Source organism: Kogia breviceps, chromosome 4 (genome assembly GCF_026419965.1).
Source record: "Kogia breviceps isolate mKogBre1 chromosome 4, mKogBre1 haplotype 1, whole genome shotgun sequence".
Taxonomy (NCBI): domain Eukaryota; kingdom Metazoa; phylum Chordata; class Mammalia; order Artiodactyla; family Physeteridae; genus Kogia; species Kogia breviceps.
The window spans coordinates 118046402-118071120 of record NC_081313.1 but is presented as its reverse complement, the minus strand read 5'-3'; the positions used below and the strand labels follow the sequence as shown (position 1 = coordinate 118071120).

At 39.1% G+C, this 24719-nt stretch overlaps 3 protein-coding genes across 4 annotated transcripts in view; all 3 read right to left on the bottom strand.

Annotated features, from left to right (window-relative positions):
* Positions 1-24719, bottom strand: part of LOC131755738 (protocadherin beta-4-like) — a 126210-nt gene that overhangs the window by 79114 nt on the left and 22377 nt on the right. The window lies entirely within an intron of this gene.
* PCDHB6 (protocadherin beta 6) lies at positions 394-4426 on the bottom strand. The gene has a single exon (XM_059061370.2). It carries the CDS (start codon positions 4237-4239, stop codon positions 1846-1848), a length of 2394 nt encoding a protein of 797 aa, XP_058917353.1. The 5' UTR covers positions 4240-4426; the 3' UTR covers positions 394-1845.
* Positions 15550-18517, bottom strand: PCDHB5 (protocadherin beta 5). The gene has a single exon (XM_059061868.2). The coding sequence runs from the start codon at positions 18230-18232 to the stop codon at positions 15845-15847; it is 2388 nt and encodes a 795-aa protein (XP_058917851.1). The 5' UTR covers positions 18233-18517; the 3' UTR covers positions 15550-15844.

Here is a 24719-nt window from a genome sequence, read left to right as displayed (position 1 = left end):
TAAACTCATCGTGTGCATAGCTCACTAAAGTTGAGAAGAAATGGCCATTTGTTTTATTGGAAATCAGTAAGTTCTGAATTCAGGCAATGTCTTTCTGCAAACATGAAGAAGGCAATAAAGCCAATGAAGTCAAAGATATACTTTCTAGGGAAGGGTTTTGACCTGTTAGCATTGGATAGGGCCCATCCCAGTGTACACCCTCTGGGACTGTGCAGATGGGGTTACTGAAAAAATCCACTGCAACAAGTAAAGATATGTGGTTGGAGTAAGAATAGCAGAAGAAGCAGTTCCCCCAAAGAAGAATGGAGGAGAGGGGAAATATCTGGGAATACAAAACAGTAAGGGTTCCCTATACTCATTGAATCGATCAGTAATCATCCCTGACAAAAGAGCCATGATAGTTCATTTATTTGGACACAGAACACAGCTAAATATAATTTAGTTAAGCCCAGTTCCATTTTAATTAAGGATAAAAAGAAAATATTCACTCAATTGTCACTGCCAGACTTTGATGGGGCCTTGTAAAGAGGGATATTTCATAAAATACTACAAATATAACCAACAAAAATAAAACCAAATATGGGTTAAACTGTGAAAGTAAATGATTTTGTGGTTAATAAAGATAAATGGTACATACACAGCACTAGAAGGGAAAATCTGACAGCTAGTAACCTGCTACTCATAACTTACTTACGTCTTGGCAGGTATCACACATATAGAAGGAGGAGGAGTTTGAAAAGTATAATTTGGATTTTACCAAAAATACCTCTGAACTTGCAAACTGTTAGACAGAGACAAGGAGATAAAATGTACTCTCAAGCACTTTATATTCTGTAGTAGAGATTAGGGTGAACAAGGATGTTTTCTGTTTAGAAGGAAAGTTAGAACAGTGATATTTAATAATTTCACTCATTGGCAAGGATACTATATTGTAAAGAGAATATTAGTATTACTAATTCCTTGAAAGTTATTTTTAATTCGCTTTTGGAATGTTAATAACATTTAGCAAATATTTATTAAGCATTTATAATAGGCTTGGTGTTGTTTTAAAAAGGCCAGCATATTCTTACAAGAAGCTCACAAACTAATTTAATGTGTTGACAATTTTGTTAAGTCTATATTCATAGAAAATATGTATTGACTATTGTGGTATACTGAAATACACATAAATATGAATGGCTATTATACCAGTTAGCCATCTTTAGTGTTTATCTTTAGTTTTCCACACTTTAGTTACCCCAAACTTATACTGGGAATACAAAACAGTAAGTGTTCCCTACACTCATTGAATTGATTGGTAATCATCCCTGACAAAAGAGCCATGATAGTTCACTTATCTGAACGCAGAACACAGCTAAATATAATTTAGTTAAGCCCAGTTCCATTTTAAGTAATATCAAATACATTCAATAATATCAATTACATTAAAATTTTTAATATCTGATTAAATAATACTAAATACATTAAAACTTTTTCCTACATAGCAGTAGTGATGACAATTGTCACCACTACTTAGAAATACAATCTTAAGGACTTTGGGATATAATTTTTGTAAAAAGGATAGATTATTCAATTAAAAAATTTTTAAATAATGCAAATAAAAGTTTACTTTTGTTCAAATTTTCAAATATACTTGAGTGAGAGTAATTTTTAAAAACTACTAACGATAATATAGGGAAAATACTGTGCATACCCAGTACCTGATTTTTAAAAATTTCACCCTAAGGAACAGTAATAAAATAATCAGTAAAACAGACCATCAATAATATGCATTAATAACATGTAGGTTTAAATTAAAAGAGATTTCCAACTTATTAAGTAGGGTTTAATAGAATAATCCGATACTTAACTGAACAGGAAACTACTCCGAACGGTGGGGTTTCCCTCCATTTCCCTCCCAGTGCCCTGGGGAGGGAAGTTAGGGTGAATAGGTTTCAGGAACTTGAACTCGCTGGTCCCAGAGCCCCCCGTCAGACACACCTCGTACTGGTAGCTCTGGGACAGGGTCCCCGTGCCGCTGACGTCCACCAGGTGTCCCGGAAAGGGGCCCTCGGGCACCGAGCAGCGACCCACCGAGGCCGCCCCGCCCCTCCTGCACAGCCGCACCGCGACGAACACCAGCACCGAGAAGAGGAAGAGCGACGACACCGACGCCAAGGCGACCACCAGGTAGACGGTGAGCGCGGCGGCCGGAGCCGCGTCCGCCGCTTCCGCTTCCGGGGCCGGCAGGTAGGGCTGCGAGAAGCCGTCCACCAGCAGCACGTGCAGCGTGACGCTGGCCGACAGCGGCGGCTCGCCGTTGTCCTTGACCAGCACCACCAGCCTGTGCTTGGCCGCGTCGCGCTCGCTCAGCAGCCGGGCCGTGCGCACCTCGCCGTTGTGCGCCCACACGCCGAACAGCCCGGGCTCCGTGGCCTTGAGCAGCTGGTACGACAGCCAGGCGTTCTGGCCCGAGTCGCCGTCCACCGCCACCACCTTGGTCACCAGGTAGCCCGCCTCGGCCGCCCTGGGCACCAGCTCGGTGCAGGGCGCCGAGGCGTTCTGCAGCGGGTACAGCACGAAGGGCGCGTTGTCGTTGTCGTCCGTCACGAGCACGCGCACCAGCGCCTGGCTGCTGAGCGCGGGCGAGCCGCGGTCGGCGGCGCCCACGCGGAACTCGAACGCCCGCAGGGCCTCGTAGTCCAGGGACCTCAGGGCGAACAGGTGGCCGTTGTCCGGGTTGATGGACACCAGGGAGGCCAGGGGCACGTGCGCGTCGAGGGGCGGCAGCAGCGAGTAGGTGACCTGGGCGTTGGCGCCCGCGTCTCTGTCTGTGGCGCGGACGCTGCCGATGTGCAGGGCGGGGCTGTTGTTCTCGCGGACGGACAGGGTGTAGGAGGTCTGGGTGAAGGCGGGGGCGTTGTCGTTGACGTCGGACACCAGCACGGTTATGTTGTGCTCGGTTTTCAGCCTGGGGGTTCCCATATCTGTGACTGTGATGGTGATGCTGTACTCGGCTCTTCTCTCTCTGTCCAGCGCTCCTTCTGTTACCAAGGTGTAGAAATTTTCAACGGATGGTCTTAGAAGAAAGGGGAGATTGTCGTCTATAGAACAAGTAACCTGTTGATTATGTCCAGAATCTGCATCTGATACACTGAAAACTGCCACTATGATCTCTGGCAGGTTTTCAGGGATGGGGCTGGTAAGTGATGACATGGTCAGTTCGGGTGCATTGTCATTCACGTCCAGGACCTTGATGACTAAACAGCATTTTCCTGATAGTCCCCCACCATCGGTGGCCTCAACATCCACCTGATATGATTGAAATTCCTCAAAATCCAATGTCTTTCTCAGTCGAATTTCTCCCGTATTTGCGTTTATTTCGAAGGGCTGGTTAACATCATCGACTTGAAATAGGGCATAAGATACCTCCCCAAAGGATCCTGCATCTAAATCTCTCGCTGAGACGGTGAGAACCAGAGAGCCCAGGGAGCTATTTTCAGGGACTTGGGCCTCATAGAACTCCTGAGCAAACTCGGGGGTGTTGTCATTTATGTCCAAGACCACGATCTGAATTTTTATGGTCCCAGACCGGGGCGGAGAGCCGCCATCCAGCGCTGTGAGGATTAGCCTGAGCTCAGGCTGCTCCTCACGGTCCAACGCCTTGTCCAGTACCAGCTCTGGGGACTTCCTGCCGTCCTTGCGGTTCCGAGTGAGAACGTGGAAGTGAGGATTAGAGCTGATTTTGTAGCTCTGAAGGCTGTTGCTACCAGCGTCTAAATCCTGTGCCATTTTCAAAGGAAATACCTTTCCTGGCATAGTAATTTCTGATATTTTTAGTAGCATTTCTCTAGCGGGGAACTCTGGGGCGTGGTCATTTATATCTCTAATTAGCAAGACAGCCTGAAAAAACTGCAAGGGATTTTCCAGTAACACTTGGAAGGGTAGCACACAGGGCTCAGTAGAGCCGCAAATCTCCTCCCGGTCCAGTTTCTCATTTAGCAGCAAATCATAGGTCTCTGGATCAAACTGCAAATACTGCCTATTCCCCTTAAAAACAACTTGGGCGGCCCGGGCAGCCAGCTCTCCCATCCTGAGTCCCAGGTCCTTTGTCAGGTTGGCCACAAATGTGCCACTTTCTGTCTCCTCCAGTATAGAATACTGAATTGATTCTGAACCTGCCTCCCACGAAAGAATCAATATAATGAAGATCACCACTTGCCTTTTCTTATGATGTACTTTTGTCTGCACCATCTCCATTGTTATGTCTGGTTCCAGAGGAAAAATCCTTTTCCAATCCCAATCACCACGTCCTCCGTTGACCCTCCAAAATGTCTGCTATAAAATTTCAAATTTGTTCTTATAATTTGTCTCGTGGCGACTGCTCCCCGAACACTTCTATCTTAGCTTTAGCTGTGTGTTCTGTATTTTTTTCTTGGGTTTCTCCGTGAAATGGAGTCCACTGAATGCAGAGCTTTTATCCACTCTCTTAGCCTGCACTGCCACCATGCGTTCAAATTAATAACTTCGTGGGGTGCTGCAGGTCAACACCACATCCAAAATCTGAGCATTAAAAGGTTTTTTAAAAAGTCAGTGTTTCTCAAACTGTAGTGTGTGAAACACATGCATAAAGACTTACCTGGGAGTCTCGGGGTGTTTTTTCAAAGTCAATTCCTGAGCTCCCCTCCAGAACGTGAATCAAATTCTCTGGCAGTACTAACAGAAATCTGCACTTCAGTCTTACTTCTTAAGTGATTCTGATGCGAACTAAAACATTTAAGAATCATTCCCTAAGGTAATGTAAACTTCCCATAACCAACTTTTATTCATTGACAGTGCAGTTTATCTCTGAGGAGCAGTGTAATTTCTGAATCCAAGTATACTATTTAATTGTCCCATCAACAAACTATAAAAATGTAAAAGTTGGTTAGCAATACCAATCTTAAAATATACAATCATTTCTCTAAATTATATGGCTAATAAAATGATATGAATAACATACTTACTTTATTTTGTGGGCACACCTGCACAGTACAGAGAACAATTAGGCTATTAGGAAAACTGAGGCCAAGAAATACTTACGATAGAAGTATCTAATCAAATTAAAGTATTTAAAAGAGGGACTAGGAGCAAATCAGGTATCTGTCAGAAGTAAGCATTTTAGGATTCCCTTCATTGTATGGGTAGAAATGGTCATGATTTTATTAGTGTTGTTCAATTCATTGTAACTTTTTGGTCAAATTTCCCTGCTATATTAAGTAATTAATCAAGGTCCAAATATATTGCCCTGTTGTAAGAGCATATGCAATGCAGAAAACAAACATTCAAGAATCATCTCTACCAGGTTCTCACAACAACAATGACACTAGGTCCTATAAATATAGACCAAATAAGGTAGTGTGAAAGGTGAATTATATTTGAGTGAATACCCTGGAATTCAATGATGGTTCATCATGGCTATATTCATTCACAGCTCACCAATTTCTGCTCAGACAAATTGGAAAATGTATCTCTAAACTTCCTGAGAATACATTAAATGGGTCAGTGCATATATGAGTACACAAAATACACCAAACATAATTCATTTAAGAATGATTTCATATTTATTGAGAGGTGAAATCAATCGAGTTCAAGCAAAATTCACTTCAGGTAAGGAGTGAATGATGGAGGAATAAAAATGAGGATATTTTTCAAAATACTTCACTTTAGCTAAAATAAATAAAGCTAAATAAATCTAAACTCTGAACAGATGAAGTCATTTTGTAGTTGAAAAGCACCTCTGTCTACCCAGAAGGATAAAATTAACATCATTTTGTTTCACTTGATAAATGTTACTGAGAACAGACTTCCGTGAGGATCTGAATAACAAAATACACTGATGAAGTAAAACCAACAATCATAAACATCTTGGATGGGTTTAGTTTCTTCTCTGAAAGAAAATTATTTCTAGCTCAATCCGAAATGCTTCCTCCTTTCAGTGGGCAGTCTGAGTTCTGATTCCAACTTAATGGCATCCCTGGCATCCACAGAGTCCTTTATTCACTCTCTTTGCCTGCAGGCATCCTCAAATACAGCTTATTAAATTATTTTTTCATTTTAAAGCAAATCTTAATTATTAGCAGTACAGTATGTGTAAAAAATCAAGTTAGATCATTGAAGTGTCTATGAGAGCATTACCTGTTATGATAGAGAGAAAGAAGATAGTATCTTTTTGTTATCTTCTTTGGTTTCCTCTTTTTTAAAATCTTATTTTATTTATTTTTGGCTGCGTTGGATCTTCGTTGCTGCACGCGGGCTTTCTCTAGTTGTGGCAAACAGAGGCTACTCTTCGTTGCCGTGCGCGAGCTTATCATTGCGGTGGCTTCTCTTGTTGCAAAGCACGGGCTCTCAGCCCTACGGGCTTCAGTAGTTGTGGCACGAGGGCTCAGTAGTTGTGGCTCACGGGCTCTAGAGTGCAAGCTCAGTAGCTGTGGCACACAGGCTTAGTTGCTCCATGGCATGAGGGATCTTCCCAGACCCGGGCTCGAACCCATGTCCCCTGCATTGGCAGGCGGATTCTTAACCACTGCACCACCAGGGAAGCCCCAAGAAGATAGTATCTTAATGTAACCCCAAAAGATATCAGTTGGGTATGTGAAGAAACTGCCTTTTTGGAAAGTGGATTACATTAGATTCCATCAGGAAGATGCTTCTCAGTTGCTTTGATTTGATTGGCTAGAGTTGAATTGACTTTGCTTTTACAAACATCTCACAAGGAATAATTCATTTCAAGTCTTTATTATGGAAAAAGCTCAACATATACAAAGTAAACAGCATAAACTTGCATGTACACATCACCCAGCTTCACAACATTCTGTCTTGTTTCATCTGTACTTTTTCCTCCACTTTATGCCTCCCACAGTGTTTTTTTTGTATAGTTCTTTTTTTTCTTATTTTAACATCTTTATTGGAGTATAATTGCTTTACAATGGTGTGTTAGTTTCTGCTTTATAACAAAGTGAATCAGTTATACATATACATATATCCCCATATCTCTTCCCTCTTGCGTCTCCCTCCCTCCCACCCTCCCTATCCCACCCCTCTAGGCGGTCACAAAGCACTGAGCTGATCTCCCTGTGCTATGCGGCTGCTTCCCACTAGCTATCTATTTTACATTTGGTAGTGTATATATGTCCATGCCACTCTCTCACTTTGCCCCAGCTTACCCTTCCCCGTCCCCATATCCTGAAGTCCATTCTCTAGTACATCTGCGTCTTTATTCCCGTCTTGCCCCTAGGTTCTTCATGACCATTTTTGTTTGTTTGTTTTTTCGATTCCATATATATGTGTTAGCATACAGTATTTGTTTTTCTCTTTCTGACTTACTTTACTCTGTATGGCAGACTGTAGGTCCATCCACCTCACTACAAATAACTCAATTTCATTTCTTTTTATGGCTGAGTAATATTCCGTTGTATATATGTACCACATCTTCTTTATCCATTCATCTGTCGATGGACACTTAGGTTGCTTCCATGTCCTGGCTGTTGTAAATAGAGCTGCAATGAACAGTTTGGTACATGACTCTTTTTGAATTATGGTTTTCTCAGGGTATATGCCCAGTAGTGGGATTGCTGGGTTGTATGGTAGTTATATTTTTAGTTTTTAAGGAACCTCCATACTTTTCTCTATAGTGGCTGTATCAATTTACATTCCCACCAACAGTGCAAGAGGGTTCCCTTTTCTCCACACCCTCTTCAGCATTTATTGTTTGTAGATTTTTTGATGATGGCCATTCTGACTGGTGTGAGATGATATCTCATTGTAGTTTTGATTTGCATTTCTCTAATGATTAATGATATTGAGCATTCTTTCATGTATTTGTTGGCAATCTGTGTATCTTCTTTGGAGAAAAGTCTATTTAGGTCTTCTGCCCATTTTTGGATTGAGTTTTTTGCTTTTTTGATATTGAGCTGCATAAGCTGCTTGTAAATTTTGGAGATTAATCCTTTGTCAGTTGCTTCATTTGCAAATATTTTCTCCCATTCTGAGGGTTGTCTTTTCATCTTGTTTATGGTTTTCTTTGATGTGCAAAAGCTTTTAACTTTCATTAGGTCCCATTTGTTTATTTTTGTTTTTATTTCCATTTCTCTAGGAGGTGGGTCAAAAAGGATCTTGCTGTGATTTATGTCATAGAGTGTTCTGCCTATGTTTTCAACTAAGAGTTTGATAGTATCTGGCCTTACATTTAGGTCTTCAATCCATTTTGAGTTTATTTTTGTGTATGGTGTTAGGGAGTGTTCTAATTTCATTCTTTTACATGTAGCTGTCCAGTTTTCCCAGTACCACTTATTGAAGAGGCTGTCTTTTCTTCACTGTATATTCTTGCCTCCTTTATCAAAGATAAGGTGACCATATGTGAGTGGGTTTATCTCTGGGCTTTCTATCCTGTTCCATTGATCTATATTTCTGTTTTTGTGCCAGCATTGTATAGTTCTTTTCTTAAGGTAATGTTTACACAAATTGAAATGCAGCAATCTTAACTGTATCATTTTTAACAAATGGATCCATCAGTGTTAAAGATAATGAACATTTCCATGATTCACTGGGAACTGTCTTAATTACATTTTTCAGGTTAATTAAAATAATTAGGTGGCAAAACATTGGTCCCCTCTGGACACAACACAGAAAGGTAAACAATGTAAAAAATCACCATGTTCCATGCTCTTTTTTGCTCATGTATGCTAATTTGAAGTGACCATTTCAAGATTAATTTAGTTGTATTATTACCAATGAGTCGAAATAGTACTTTAACTGATGAAACATTGTAAAGTGTGTTAAACTTAATTTTATTTATTTAACTTATAACTGTTGCATAGCTGATCAAGCTGATTTCCATTTATATGCCACGCGTGTTTGTTTTCCTTTCATTCCATTATAACATTTTTAAAAATCTTCAAGTTATTAAAAATGAAAGATAAAGACTAAACTTCAAGGATGGATTGAACCTCTTGGAAATCTTTCTAAATTTAGTTGTATGCAAGGAAAAACACAATTATTCAGGGAAAAGATAGAAATGATATATAAGCCAATAACTTATGAAAACCTTTCAACTGATTTGATACATGCAGCAGAAAAGTTTTAAAATATAAACAGATTGATGCTAAACACATTTGAAATCTGAAATGGTTGGGGAAGATCATTCACTTCAATATATTTGAAAAATTTCCCTTGAGACTTTGTGTTTGACCCATAGATTAGTTAGCAGTGTGTTGTTTAGTTTCCAAGTGTTTGAAGATTTTCCTGTTACTGATTTTTAGTTTGATTCCATTGTGGTTGGAGAGCCCATGCTGTATGATTTCAATTTTTAAAAATTGGTGAAGTTTGTATTATGGACTTGTTTACATGGTCTGTCTTGTATATGTTCTCTGAGCATTTGAAAAGGATGTGTATTCTGGAGTTGTTGGGTGGGTGTTCTATAAATGTGTTGGTTGATGGTATTGAGTTTTCTGTATTCTTGCTGATTTTCTGCCTAGTTGTTCTGTCAGTTGAGATAGGGTTGAGAGAGGGTGTTCAAGTCTCCAACTTTAATTGTGGATCTATTTCTCCTTTCAGTTCTATCAGGTTTTGCTTCACATATTTTTCAACTCTGTTGTTTGGTGTGTACATATTTAGGCTTTCTATGTCTTCTTTTATCATTATATAAGGTCCTACTCTATTTCCAATGTCACTTTCTTTGCATAATATATTTTTCTATCTTTTTACTTTCAATCTGCCTGTATCGTTATATATATTTTCTAATTTATTTATTTATTTATTTTTGGCTGCATTGGGTCTTCGTTGCTGCATGTGGGTTTTCTCTAGTTGCAGCGAGTGGGGGCTACTCTTCGTTGTGGTGTGTGGGCTTTTCATTGCAGTAGCTTCTCTTGTTGCAGAGTATGGGCTCTAGGTGAGCAGGCTTCAGTAGTTGTGGTTCACGGGCTCTAGAGCACAGGCTCAATAGTTGTGGTTCACGGGCTCTAGAGCACAGGCTCAATAGTTGTGGTTCACAGGCTTAGTTTCTCCTAAGCCTGTGGGATCTTCCCAGACCAGGGCTTGACCCTGTGTCCCCTGCACTGGCAGGCAGATTCTTAACCACTGTGCCACCAGGGAAGCCCCTGTATCATTATATTTGAAGTGAAGTTTCCTATAGACAGCATATGGTTGGTCATTTTTAAAAACCCATTCTGCCCATCTCTGTATTAATTGGTGTGTTCAGACCATTTACATTTAATACAATTACTGATGTGTTAAAGCTTAAGTCTGCCATTTTATTTTTTGTTTTTTACTTGTGTATCTTTTCTTTCTCCATTTTCTTTTTCCTGTCTTCTTGTGGGTTATTAGAATGTTTTTTAGAATTCTACTTTGATTTCTGTATAGTGGGTTTTAGTGTATCACTTTGTATAGCTTTTATAGTGGTTGGCCCACACATAACACCACAGTTTACTGGTTGTCATTTTACCAGTTCAAGAGAAGGGTTGAAAACCTTCCTCCCTTTACATACCTTTACTCTCCCCCATTTATAATTGTCTTAAATATTTCCTCTACATACATTTTGAACTATATCAGACAGTATTATAATTTTGGATTCAACAGTCAAACATAATTTAGAAAACTAAATTCTGAAAAGGAGGAGAGTCTATTGTGTTTACCCATATTTTTGTTTACTGTGTTCTTCCTTCTTTCCTGATCTTCCAATATTCCTTTTCTTATTGATTCCTTTCTGTTTGGAGAACTCCCTTTAGCCTTTTTTTTTTTTTTTTTAGAGTATGCCTACTGGCAACAAATTTCTTCCAGGAGGATATTTTCACTGGACATAGAATTCTGGGTTAATTTTTCTTTTCTTTCACCACTTGGAAAATAACGCCATTTTCTTCTGACATCCATGGTTTCTGATGAGAAATCTACTCTCATTCAGATTGTTATTGCCCTATGGGTAATGTGTCATTTCTTTCTTGCTGCTTTTAAGATTTTTTCCTTCTTTTTAGTTTTCAGAAATTTGACTATATCTTTTGGTATAAATTTTTTGATTGTTTGTTTATCTTGTTTTGGATTTGTTTGGCTTCTTGAATCTCTGAGTCTCTATCTTTTGCTACATTTGGAAAGTCTTCACCTCTCCTTCTGGAATTCCAATGACACAAATATTAGATCTCTTGGTATTGTCCAACAGGTCCCTGAGGCTCTGTTAATTTTTTACACTCTGTTTTCTCTCTTTCTCTCAAATTGGGTACATAATTGCTATTGTTCTATCTTCTAGTTCCTTGACTCTTTGTCTTCCTGTTGTTGAGCTCATCCACTGTTTTTCATTTCAATGATTGTATTTTTATTTATTTTTATTTTTATTTTTTTGCCGTATGCAGGCCTCTCACTTTTGTGGCCCTTCTCGTTGCGGAGCACAGGCTCCGGACGCGCAGGCTCAGCGGCCATGGCTCAGGGGCCCAGCCGCATCGCGGCATGTGGGATCCTCCCGGACCGGGGCACAAACCTACGTCCCCTGCATCAGCAGGCGGACTCCCAACCACTGCGCCACCAGGGAAGCCCCAATTGGTATTCCTTTATATTTCTTTATTTCCTTGCTGCAACTTTACATTTCTTTTCTGAGAATATTTTTTGTTTCAAGCATGTTTATAATTGCTCATTGAGGCGTTTTTCAAAGTCCACTTAAAAATCATTGTCAGGGGCTTCCCTGGTGGCGCAGTGGTTGAGAGTCTGCCTGCCGATGCAGGGGACACGGGTTCGTGCCCTGGTCCAGGAAGATCCCACATGCCGCGGAGTGGCTGGGCCCGTGAGCCATGGCCTCTGAGCTTGTGCGTCCGGAGCCTGAGCTCCGCAATGGGAGAGGCCCGCGTACTGCAAAAAAAAAATAAATAAATAAAATAAAATAAAAAATCAAAATCATTGTCAGATATTTCCAACATCTCTTTCATTTTAGTGTTGGCATCTTTTAATAGTCTATTTTATTCACTTCGATATCTTTCTAGTTGTTGGTATGACCCAGGTAGTACCTTCCTAGATGTGCCTGTACCCAAAAGGAACTCTTGCTCAAGTGCATGAAGAGATGTATTCAAGAATGCTTACAGTGGTATTATTATGGTAACAAAACTGTTGGAGCAACCCAAAAGTCAATCAACAGTAAAATGAATTTAAAGGTGAAGGTGTATTTATATACTGGAATACTGTAGAGTGGTGTAAATGAATGAACCGCATTAACATGGATGAATTCAATACCATAATGATTGAAAAAAGCAAGCCCACAGATGATCCATACTACATGAATCCATTTATATAAATTGCAAAGACAGACAAAAATCAAACAATGTATTATTTAGCAATATATGCATATCTGATATAATTACAAGTAACAAGTAATTAATTAAAAATTCAGGATAGTGGTTGATTATAATGAGGGTGGAAGATGTTATCATGGAGGCACACAGGGATTTCCAAGGTCTTGGTATTGTTCTAATTCTTAAGCTGGGTGATGAACATTTTATTATTTTATTTTAAATTGCACATATATATTGTATACACTTTTTGGAAAGTTTAACAGATTTCAAAATAGAAAAAAGTAAAAAAAAAGTAATGTCTTTGGGGTCAGGCTTCCTGGACTCAAATCCTGATTCCACCACTTACTAGCTAGGTAGCCTTGGGCAAGTTACTTTAATTCTGTATGTCCAGTTTGTTCATCTCTAAAATTGGCATGCCAATTGTATCATTATTTTGAGGATTAAATGAGATATGTGTAAAGAATTTAGAAAACAGTAAGGTGCATAGAAATTGTATAATAGTAATAATAATAATACATTGTATGTAACATATAATTTTAATAATTATTAGTTTCCCTCCAGACCTTCCTTCAAAAACATTAAGGCTCATTTCTAAAGAAATAAATTTTTTTGGAGAACACTAGGATATTTTAGTGGAGATTTTAGGAGTCCCAGCATAAAACCTTTGTATCCTGACACTTGCCGGGCCACATCCTGAAAAGAGTTCTTTGCCCATTCATCACAATGCCCCTTAAAGTCAAGTCTGATATTTTATAAACCTGGCTCTGCACTACCTCACATGGAGCACCATGTCGAAATTTCCACTCAGGACAGAAACTTGGGTGTAGACCACCTTATCATACAAAAGCAGAGAAGACTTGGGACTTCCCTGGTGGTCCAATGATTAACACTTCACCTTCCAACGAAGGGGATGCGGGTTTGATCCCTGGTCAGGGAGCTAAGAACCCACATGCCTCACAGCTGAGAAACCAAAACATAAAACAGAAGCAATATTGTAACAAATTCAATAAAGAATTTTAAAATGGTCCACATCAAAAAAATCTTGAATTAAAGAAAAGCAGAGAAGAAAAAACAGCAATTGCTACACACCAGCTACTTAGTTTCTTTTTCTTACATATGAACAGGTAATCTATCACCAGACATATGAAAACCACAAATGACACAGAAACACAGAAAGAGAAATGCAACCTCCAGGAAACAGATCATTCGGGAAATAAAGTGAACTTTGAAAATCCCAAGTGCTACTATGGAAAAGATACAATCAGATAATAAGAAAACTGTTAGGGATTTAAATATGCCACTAAAATTAAAAATTCAATAAAGATACTCAAAATAAAGTGAGGGACTAACTTTAAGTGAGGATATAAAGGAAAAACCAAAAATGTAAAAGAGAAATATAAGAAAGATAGAGAAACAATTTAAAATGTTTAATATCTAACAAGTACAAGTCTTAGAAAAACATAACAAGCTAAAGTTAAGAATACAATTATTAAGGAAATAACATTAGAGATGAAAAAATCCCAGATATGAAAAGGCGTGAATCGTCAGAATGTATAAAACATTGAATGACATAAATAACATGTAAGATATTTATGAAGTAGAAGCGAAAACGAAATGCATTTTCAGATATGTAGAGACACAGATAGTTTATTTTTGTGCACTCTCTCTTAAGAAGCCACTAGAGGATATACTGCATCAAAGAGAAGGAATTTTTAAAAAAAGAAGAAGAAGGAAAGAAGGAGGCTTTCTTGAACCCTACCCCAATCACCTAACATAAGCCCAAATCCTCTAACTCCTTGGTAGGGCACTGTTACTTAGTTGACCCATGGTTCCCCATGGTGTGCAGTCTCCCTCATTATAAGTCAGTAAACCCACCTTTACTGACTATAATGTTCTGATATAATGTGTTCCTGGTGATCTTTAGCTGCAGGGCATTCATAATTTATATGGTCATTAGAAGTAAATTTTTAACATTGCTTTTCAGGTTTTAAAACATCTATAGACAAACAAGGAATTCTTAGCTACAGTTGTAGAATGGGTCATTTACCCTAACTAAAAGTAAAAGCGCATTTTTGAGAGGTTTGAAAGTATAAGGGAGAAACAAGTAACAGGAAAAATAAGAATTCTATTAGTTTCTTTTCATGTAAGAAAATCAAAAGAAACTGTTGTTAGTGGAACAATAAATGGAGCTTTTAGTTTGAGCAGAGAAGTAACAGAAAATAATGAGACAGCTATATGTGAAGGATGTATGAGAGAAATTTTAAGTACCAGATACCAAACAACAATAGCATGAAATTAATTGTTTAAAGTTTATGAAAAAGTTACAAACATATTCTTCAGTGATAAGAAAGTATTTAAAAAGTTAGAAAATGAAGGTTTAAAAGTGCTTTCCAAATGGATAAAATGAAAAACAGATAATACCAGGTGTTGGCAGGAGTGCTGAGGAACTGGTATATCCAGACACGCTGAAAGCAATGTAAACTGGAACAACCACTTTGGAAAACTAGTTGGAAATATCTACTAAAAGTGACCATGCATTTACTAAATGAGTAGCAATTCCACCCTTAGGTATATACCCAACAGAAATGCATATACATGTTGGTTGAAGGACATGTAAGAGAATGTTTATAGCAGCATTATTCAAACAGCCAAACGTTGCACCAACCCAAATATTCACATACAGTAAGATGGGTTATAAATTGTGACATTCATACAGTGGAATACTATACAGCAACAAGAATGAAGAACTAAAATTAAAAGCAGTATCACGGATAAATGTTGTAAACATATTGTTGAGAAGCCAGATGCAAAACAGTTCGCAGTCTACTATTCCATTTATATAAATTCAAAACAGGCAAAACTGAACTATAGTATTGGAAGTTGAGATATTTGTTATACTTGAGCTGGTAGTGATTTTAAGGGGTAATTTGTGTGGCACCTGGGATGCTAATAATGTTTCATTTCTTCAAGATGCTGATACCAAGTATGTTCACTTTCTGAAAATACAGTGAGCTGTGTTAAGGATTTGTTCACTTTTCTGTATGTATGTTATAATTGAATTAAAATATTCATTAAAAAAATTATTTGCCAGTAGGATGAGAGCTAGGAAAGAAGTGTAAATAGAAGTGTTGGTTTTCATCATTCTTTCTCATATATTTGTTATATGAATGTATTCCTTTGCAAACAAAATGAATATTATGTAAACATTTTAAATTTTTGCTATTTAACATTAAATAACTTAGAGCGTGATGAAACGGAATGAATATAGAGAAAATATTTTATTAAGACAGTTCATTGCAACAAGTACCATCGGAAGGAGCAAAAATTTCAGGAAAATCAACAGCATGCAAGGATTTGGAATGGCACACTATAAATAAATGCAATGACAACAGAATTTAGTTTTCCAAACTTGGACAAGGTAAAGTTAAATGGACTAATTCATTACAAAAAGGAAATCAAGGCTATACCTGAAGATGAAATTTTTCTCCATGACGCGCTCAAATTCGGTATCTGGGGAAATTAGAGATAAACGACAAATATCTTGCATAATGATGAGATCCCTAACTAAGTCCAAAGCTATTCTGGAAGTTGGTGTTTTCTTCTATTTCTTCACCAGCGCCCTGAGTCGGGAGGTTGGGGAGAATCGGCTTCAAGAATTTAAATTCATTTAACCCAGGGCCTCCCTTCAGACACACCTCATACTGGTAGCTGTGGGACAGGGTGCCCGTGCCGCTGACGTCCACCAGGTGGCCCGGAAAGGGGCCCTCGGGCACCGAGCAGCGACCCACCGAGGCCGCCCCGCCCCTCCTGCACAGCCGCACCGCGACGAACACCAGCACTGAGAAGAGGAAGAGCGACGACACCGACGCCAAGGCGACCACCAGGTAGACGGTGAGCGCGGCGGCCGGAGCCGCGTCCGCCGCTTCCGCTTCCGGGGCCGGCAGGTAGGGCTGCGAGAAGCCGTCCACCAGCAGCACGTGCAGCGTGACGCTGGCCGACAGCGGCGGCTCGCCGTTGTCCTTGACCAGCACCACCAGCCTGTGCTTGGCCGCGTCGCGCTCGCTCAGCAGCCGGGCCGTGCGCACCTCGCCGTTGTGCGCCCACACGCCGAACAGCCCGGGCTCCGTGGCCTTGAGCAGCTGGTACGACAGCCAGGCGTTCTGGCCCGAGTCGCCGTCCACCGCCACCACCTTGGTCACCAGGTAACCCGCCTCGGCCGCCCTGGGCACCAGCTCGGTGCAGGGCGCCGAGGCGTTCTGCAGCGGGTACAGCACGAAGGGCGCGTTGTCGTTGTCGTCCGTCACGAGCACGCGCACCAGCGCCTGGCTGCTGAGCGCGGGCGAGCCGCGGTCGGCGGCGCCCACGCGGAACTCGAACGCCCGCAGGGCCTCGTAGTCCAGGGACCTCAGGGCGAACAGGTGGCCGTTGTCCGGGTTGATGGACACCAGGGAGGCCAGGGGCACGTGCGCGTCGAGGGGTGGCAGCAGCGAGTAGGTGACCTGGGCGTTGGCGCCCGCGTCTCTGTCTGTGGCGCGGACGCTGCCGATGTGCAGGGCGGGGCTGTTGTTCTCGCGGACGGACAGGGTGTAGGAGGTCTGGGTGAAGGCGGGGGCGTTGTCGTTGACGTCGGACACCAGCACGGTTATGTTGTGTTGGGATTTCAGTCTCGGTATCCCCATATCTGTGACGGTGATGGTGACGTTGTATTCCGCTCTGCTCTCTCTGTCCAGTGGCCTCTCGGTCACTAGGGTGTAAAAGTTTTTGAATGTGGATTTCAAAAGAAAGGGGAGATCATTCTGGATGGAGCAAACCATCCTACCATTGTCCCCGGAATCTGGATCAGAAACACTGAAAACGGCCACCACAGTCTCTGGGGAGTTTTCTGGGGTAGAGCTGGTGAGCGTCGACATGGTCAGTTCAGGGACGTTGTCGTTCACATCCATCACGTCTATAACTACAGTGCATTTTCCTGAAAGGCCCCCGCCGTCTGTGGCTGCAATCTCCACGTTATAATATCGAGTTGCCTCGAAATCCAATGCCCTTTTCAGACGAATTTCTCCTGTTATTTCGTCTATTACAAATGGTTGAGTAACTTCACCTTGGAATAGAGCGTAGGCTACATTCCCATTCGTTCCTGCATCTAAATCTCGGGCGGAGACAGCGACAACTAAGGAGTTTAGGGGGCTGTTCTCCGGAATCTGTACCTCATAGACCGACTGTAAAAACTCAGGGGCGTTGTCATTGATGTCCACGACTTCAATGCGGACTGCAGTGGTCCCGGACCTGGGCGGATCCCCACTATCCAGCGCCGTGAGGGTTAAACTGAGCTCAGGCCCTTCCTCCCGATCTAGCGGTTTGTCCAGCACCAGCTCTGGGTATTTTCTGCCATCTCCGCGATTATGAGTGACAACATGAAAATGGGAGTTGGGGCTGATTGTGTAATTCTGAATAGTGTTGCTACCTATGTCAAAGTCCTGAGCTATTTTCAAAGGAAACACAGTCCCTGTCTGGACGTTTTCTGGGATTTTTAGGAGCATCTCCCTCTCGAGGAACTCTGGGGAATGGTCATTTATATCTGTGAGCTGCAGATCCGCTTGAAAAAACTGCACCGGGTTTTCCAGTAATAGTTGGAAATGCAGTATGCAGGGATCTGTCGCCCCACACAGCACCTCCCGGTCTAGTTTTTCATATAGAAGCAAATTCCCGGTCGTTACATCCAGCTGCAAGAGCTGTTTATTTCCTTTGTAATGGATTCGCGCTCCCCGAGTGGCCAGTTCCCCAACCCTGAGCCCCAGGTCTTTTGCCAGGGTGGCCACAAAAGACCCACTTTCTGTTTCTTCTGGCATAGAATACCTAACTGCTTCAGAGCCAGCCTCCCACAAAAGCAACAATATAGCAAGAAAGATAACTTGCCTTTTCTGTAGCGTTTTTGCTGGTTCAGTCTCCATTGTTCAGAACCGGTTCAAGAACTTGCAGTTTCTTCAACTCCGTATGCAATCAACCCAGATGATTTGGTTAAATAAACTCGAATTAGATCTTTCTGACTGACCTGCAGTAGAACGATGCCCTTCTCTGGAGATCTCTGCCTCTAGATCTTATGTAAAATGCTTCCTTCTTTTAGAAAGCATTCAGAGTTCTGATTCCCAGCTTAATGGCTTCCCGGGTATCCACAGAGCCATTCATTCCTACTGCTAGCCTGCAGCACCACCAGGCGTCCTGATTTACTATTACATGTAGTATTTGCTGTCTCATTCCAAGTTAGAACCTTTTAAGTCACAGAAATGTTCCCAGTTCTATCTCCACTTCTCAGTTATTGTAAATTCTAAATAAACATGCGCTAGGTTAACTTCCAGCGAAAGAATACTATTCAGAACAAACTAAAACACTAGTATTCCTCATAAAATATCTTTTGAGTACTTGAAGAAACTTTCTTTTGTGCGATTCTTATTTGATTATATTCAAGAAATAAGCAATAATGGATGTTTACAAAAGTTTACACTATTAAGATTATTTTTGTTAAATATTACATATTAGAAAAGGGCATAAATCATGAGTGTACAACTCAAAAAATTTTCAGGACGTAAACACACTCATCAGCAAAACCTAAATTAAAATTAAGGGCTTCCCTGGTGTTGCAGTGGTTGAGAGTCCGCCTGCCGATGCAGGGGACACGGATTCGTGCCCCGGTCCGGGAAGATTCCACATGCCGCGGAGCTGCTAGGCCCGTGAGCCATGGCCGCGGAGCCTGTGCTCCGCAACGGGAGAGGCCACAACAGTGAGAGGCTCGCGTACCGCAAAAAAAAAAAAAAAAAAAAAAAGTAAAATGTTACAAAAACCCTAGAAGCCCCCTCCTCCCATTGTCTGGTCACTACCCTCCCCCCTAAAGGTAAACACTCTCCTGAATTCTATTATCATAGAGCTTGTGTGTGTGTGTGTCTTTTATGAACTTTTATACAAATGGAGTTATAGAGTGTTATGTTTGTCTTCTTTCACTCAACATTACCTTTGTAAAATTCATCTGTTACATATTGTTCTAATTTATTTTATTCTCATTGCTTTGTGTTATTCTATTGTATGACTATACCACCATTTGTTTTTTTATTCTCCAGCTGATGGACACTGGGGTTTTTCAGTTTGGGAATATTTTGAGTAGTGCTGCTAATGAACACTCTTATATATGTCTTTTGGTGTCTATGTGTGCATTTATATTTACTATATTCCTAGGAGTTAGACTATTGTGCCTTAAGATGTGCATATATATATATATATATATATATATATATAGCTTTAATAGATATTGCAAAACACTTTTCAATTTTGGTTTTACCAAAACCAGCAGAGTGAGAGTTTCAGTTGCTCCATAAGCTTGTCAACATTTGATAATATCTTTTAATTATAACCTCTCTGATGAGTGTGTAATAATGTCATATTGTAATTTTAATTAGCATTTCCCTGATGATTAATTAAATTGAGCTCATTTTTCACATGGTTATTTTTATTAGTGTATATTCTTGTGAAGTACATAAGTTTTTTGTCTATTTTTCTATTTAGGGTATTTGTCATTTTTTCTTATTGATCTTTAGAAGTTCCTTATATATTCTGGGTATAAGTACTTTTTTAGAAGTATGTATTGCAAATATTCTCTCCCATTCTATGGCATGCATATCTTGTGGTATCTTTTTTTTTTTTTTTTTTTTTTTTCTCTCTTTTCCCTTTGCAGTATGTGGGCCTCTCACTGCTGTGGCCTCTCCCGTTGCGGAGCACAGGCTCCGGACGCGCAGGCCCAGCGGCCATGGCCCACGGGCCCAGCCGCTCCGCGGCACGCGGGATCCTCCCGGACCAGGGCACGAACCCGCGTCCCCTGCATCGGCAGGCGGACCCTCAACCACTGCGCCACCAGGGAAGCCCTTGTGGTATCTTTGAAGAGCAAAACTTCTTAACTTTTACTCTAATTTTTCAATATTTTTTATTTATGGTTAGAACTTTTTGTGTTTTCTTTAAATCTTTGCACACACTAAAGTCAAGAAAATATTGTTGTATTGGTGCTTTTGAAAAATCAATTACTTTACTTTTCATATTTAGAGCTATAATCCTCCTGAAATTATTTTTTCATATTAATGAGGTTAGGGTCAAATTTTTTTTTTCATATAAATATCCAAATGACTGCACCATCTATTGAAAAGAAGTTCCATTCCCAATTGTTTCTGACATGCCATTTTTTTTCATAAATCAGGGGTCCATAGTTCTGTTCAAGAGTCTTTTTTCCCCATTTTTCTCTTTGTTTATCCCACAATACAATATTATCTTAATTACTGTACTTCATAATAGGTTTTATTATCTGGTTGCTAAGTCCTCCAGTTTTATTCTTTTTCTTTAAGATTGCTTTGGTTATTATTGTCCCTTTGTATTTCCATATAAACTTTACCTTTCTCTTTTTTTAAAGATTTTTTTTTTGATGTGGACTTTTTTTTTTTCTTTTTGCGGTACGCGGGCCTCTCACTGTTGTGGCCTCTCCCGTTGCGGAGCACAGGCTCCGCGGCCACGGCTCACGGGCCCAGCTGCCCTGCAGCATGTGGGATCTTCCTGGACCGGGGCACGAACCTGTTTTCCCCTGCATCGGCAGGCAGACTCTCAACCACTGTGCCACCAGGGAAACCCTGGACTATTTTTTTTAAGTCTTTATTGAATTTGTTACAGTATTGCTCCTGATTCATGTTTTGGATTTTTGGCCACAGGCATGTGGAATCTTAGCTCCCCAATCAGGGATCAAACCCGCATCCCCTGCATTGGAAGGCAAAGTCTTAACCACTGGACAGCCAGGGAAGTCTCCATATAAACTTTAGATTTAGCTTGTCAGCTTCCACAAAGAAATCTGCTGAAGTTTTGTTTAGGATTTTATTGCATCTGTAGATTGAGAAGAGCTGACATATTCCCAATATTGAGTCTTCCAACTATTGAACATTATATATCCCTTTATTTATTCAGATATTTAACTTTTCTCAGTAATATTTTATATTTTTCAGTGTAGACGTCTTATGCATATTGTTATGTTTGTTTCTAGATATTCGATGTTTCTGAAACTACTGTAAATGATGCTTGAAATTTTTAATTTTCTGGGTTTTGTTGCTGTATAGAAATACAATTATTATTTGCATGTAGACCTTATATCCAGTGGCATTACTTACTTCATTTATAATCCTAATAGATAGTCTGCAGATTCTTTATGACGTTTAATGTATACAATCATGTCATTTTTTAAAAAGACTTCTTATTTCTTCTCTTCCAATCATTGTGTCTTTTATTTTTTCTTTGCTTTATTCCACTGGTTAGAACCTATAGTAAAACACTGAAGTGAAATAGTAAAGGCAAGCATTCTTGTCTCATTCTTGATCCCTGAGGGAAAGTTTTAAATAATTTACCATTAAGGATAATGTTTACTGTAGGTTTTAAAATACTTTCTTGAAAGTTCCCTTCTGTTTTCATTTTGCTAACAATTTTACCATGAGTGTTTGCTGAATTTTATCTAGTGACTTTTTATGTATCCATTGAGGTAATCATATGATTTTCCTCCTTTACCTATTAATGTAATGTAGTATATTGATTGGATTTGCATTCCTAAAATAACACAGTTTTCTCATAATTTATTATTTCTCTTTTATATATTTCTGAATCTTATTTACTGATACTTTGTTTAGAATTTTTCCATCTGTGTTTGAAAAAGAGATTGGTCTCTAGTTTTCCTTCCTTATGATGTCCTATTCAGGTTTGGATGTCATAATCCATTGAAGTCATGCTGGTACCCAAATAATCTGGGAAATAGTTCCTGTTTATCTGTCTTCCAAAAGATTTTGTATAAATTGGTGTTAGTTGTTCCATGAGTATTTAGAAGAATTCACTAGTGTGAACTGAAGTGGCAAGGTTTTTAATCACAAGTTTAATTTACTTAAGATATGACTAATCAGATTTCTTCTTGTTTCAATTTTAGTAAATTGTGTTTTTAAAAGATGTTTTCCATTTTACATAAATTATCAAATTTATTGGCATACAGTTGTTCATAATATCCTCTTTTATTTTTTAATGTCTTTAGGATTGGTAGTGATGTTCCTTTTTCATTCCTGATATTTATGATTGATGTTTTCTTTCTTTTTAACATTAGTCTTATGAAGAGTTTTTAATAAGAGTTATTAATTATTACATGGAACCAACTTTAAGTTTTGTTAATCTTCTTGGTTATATATTTGTCAGCTTTGTATTTATTTATGTTTATATATATGTATTATTTTCTTCCTTCTACATTGGTATTTGATTTGTTCTTTTTCTAGCTTCTTCAGATGAAAGCTTAGATTATTGATTTTTAACCTTTCTTTTCTAACCTGTGCATTTAAAGTTTTAAAATTTCCCTGTAAAGTCTGTTTTGATATATCAGATCTTAACTTTTACCCAGTTCAAAATATATGGAAATTTCTTCTGTGATTTCTTCTTTGACTGATGGATTATATTATTTAATTTTGAAGCATTTGGGTAATTCTTTTAAATTTGTATTTCTGTCTTAATTTCATTGTCAAAGAGCATATTGAGTGATTTCAATTCTTTAAAAAAATTAGAGACTTGCCTTATGACCCAGAATATGGATAATTTTGATATATGCATGTGCATATAAAAAGAACGTGTACTCTCCAGTGTACTACTTATGTCAGTTTATTCAAATATAATTACTGTGTTGTTCAGATTTTTAATATTCAGTGTAGGTGTGTCTTCTTATTCTATCAGGGGTTGAGAGAGTTGTAATACAACCTCCTCCTATGACTGGATTTATCTATTTCTTATTTATGTTCTTTCAGTTTAACTTTCTATATTTTGTAATTATCTTATGGGGATATATTCAGTCTTAGAATTGACATACTTCTGGTATATTTACCTCCTATCATTATGAAATATCTCTCTTTATCTCTAGTAATGCATCTTTCCTTAAAGTCTCCTTTGTCTTATGTGAGTATATCTATACTTGGTTTATTTTGGTTAGTTTTTGTGTCATGTATCTTTTTCTATTTTTAAATTTTCAAACTTTCTGTCCTAACACACACACGGAGACACACACAGTTATGTGACAGCATATAGTTGAATTTTTCTTAAACCTAATCAGACAATATTGGTTGTTTAATTGGATTATTTAATCCAATTGCAATTAATGTAATATTTGATATCTATCCACTTATATTTACCATCTAAATTTTTGCTGTTTGTCCCTAAAGTTTTCTTCTTCTTTTTGATTATTTAGATATTTATTTTTTTCCTTTGATTCACTTAAAAATTATTCTCCTTGTGATTATCTTAGAGATTACAACATCCATCTTTGATCTACAAGAGTCTAATACAAATTATTTAATTTTACTACTCCCATGATAATGCTTAGAACCTTAGAATTCCTTAACTTTGTTTAAAGCACCTGCCTTTTACATTATTATTGACATGAATTAAAATTTTATATATATTTTAAATCCTTTAAGAAACTATTATTTTTGCCTTTAATAATCAATAGCAATTTATAGTTACCCTTATTCTTGTTCTTCATTTCTTCCTGCAAAGCTGTGATTCCTTCAGGACTGTTTTCCTTCTGCCTAATGAATTCCACTAAAAGTATTTCTTTTAGTGCAGATGCGACTGTGATTAATTCTTGCAGTTTTTGTTTGTTTGAAAACTTCATTTTTGAAAGATTAATTTCCGGTGACAGAATTCTAGTCTGGTAGTTATTTTTTTCAGGACTCTGAAGACATCATTCCTTTGTCTTTTGGCTGCTTGATAGTCAGCTCTCCATTTTATTGTTGTTCCTTTCAAAGCAATGTGTCATCTTCATGTGGTTGCTTTTAAGATTTTCTCTTTGACTTTGGTCTTTAGCAGCCTTTCTGTGATATTCCAAGCTGTGCTTTGTTTTTTATTTAACATCTTCATTGGTGTATAATTGCTTTATAATGTTGTGTTAGTTTCTGCTGTATAACAAAGTGAATCAGCTATATGTATATATATATATATATATCCCCATATCCCCTCCCTCTTGCATTTCCCTCCCAGTCTCCCATTCCCACCCTTCTAGGTGGTCACAAAGCACTGAGCTGATCTCCCTGTGCTATGCAGCTGCTTCCCACTAACTATTTTACATTTGGTAGTGTATATATGTCAATACTACTCTCTTGCTTAGTCTTAGCTTACCCTTCCCCCTCCCCGTGTCCTTAAGTCCATTCTGTACGTCTGCGTCTTTATTCCTGTTCTGCCCCTAGGTTCATCAGAGCCTTTTTTTCTCTTAGATTCCATATATATGTGTTAGCATATGGTATTTGTTTTTCTCTTTCTGACTTACTTCACTCTGTATGGCAGACTCTAGGTCCATCCACCTCACTACAAATAATTCAATTTTGTTTCTTTTTATGGCTGAGTAAT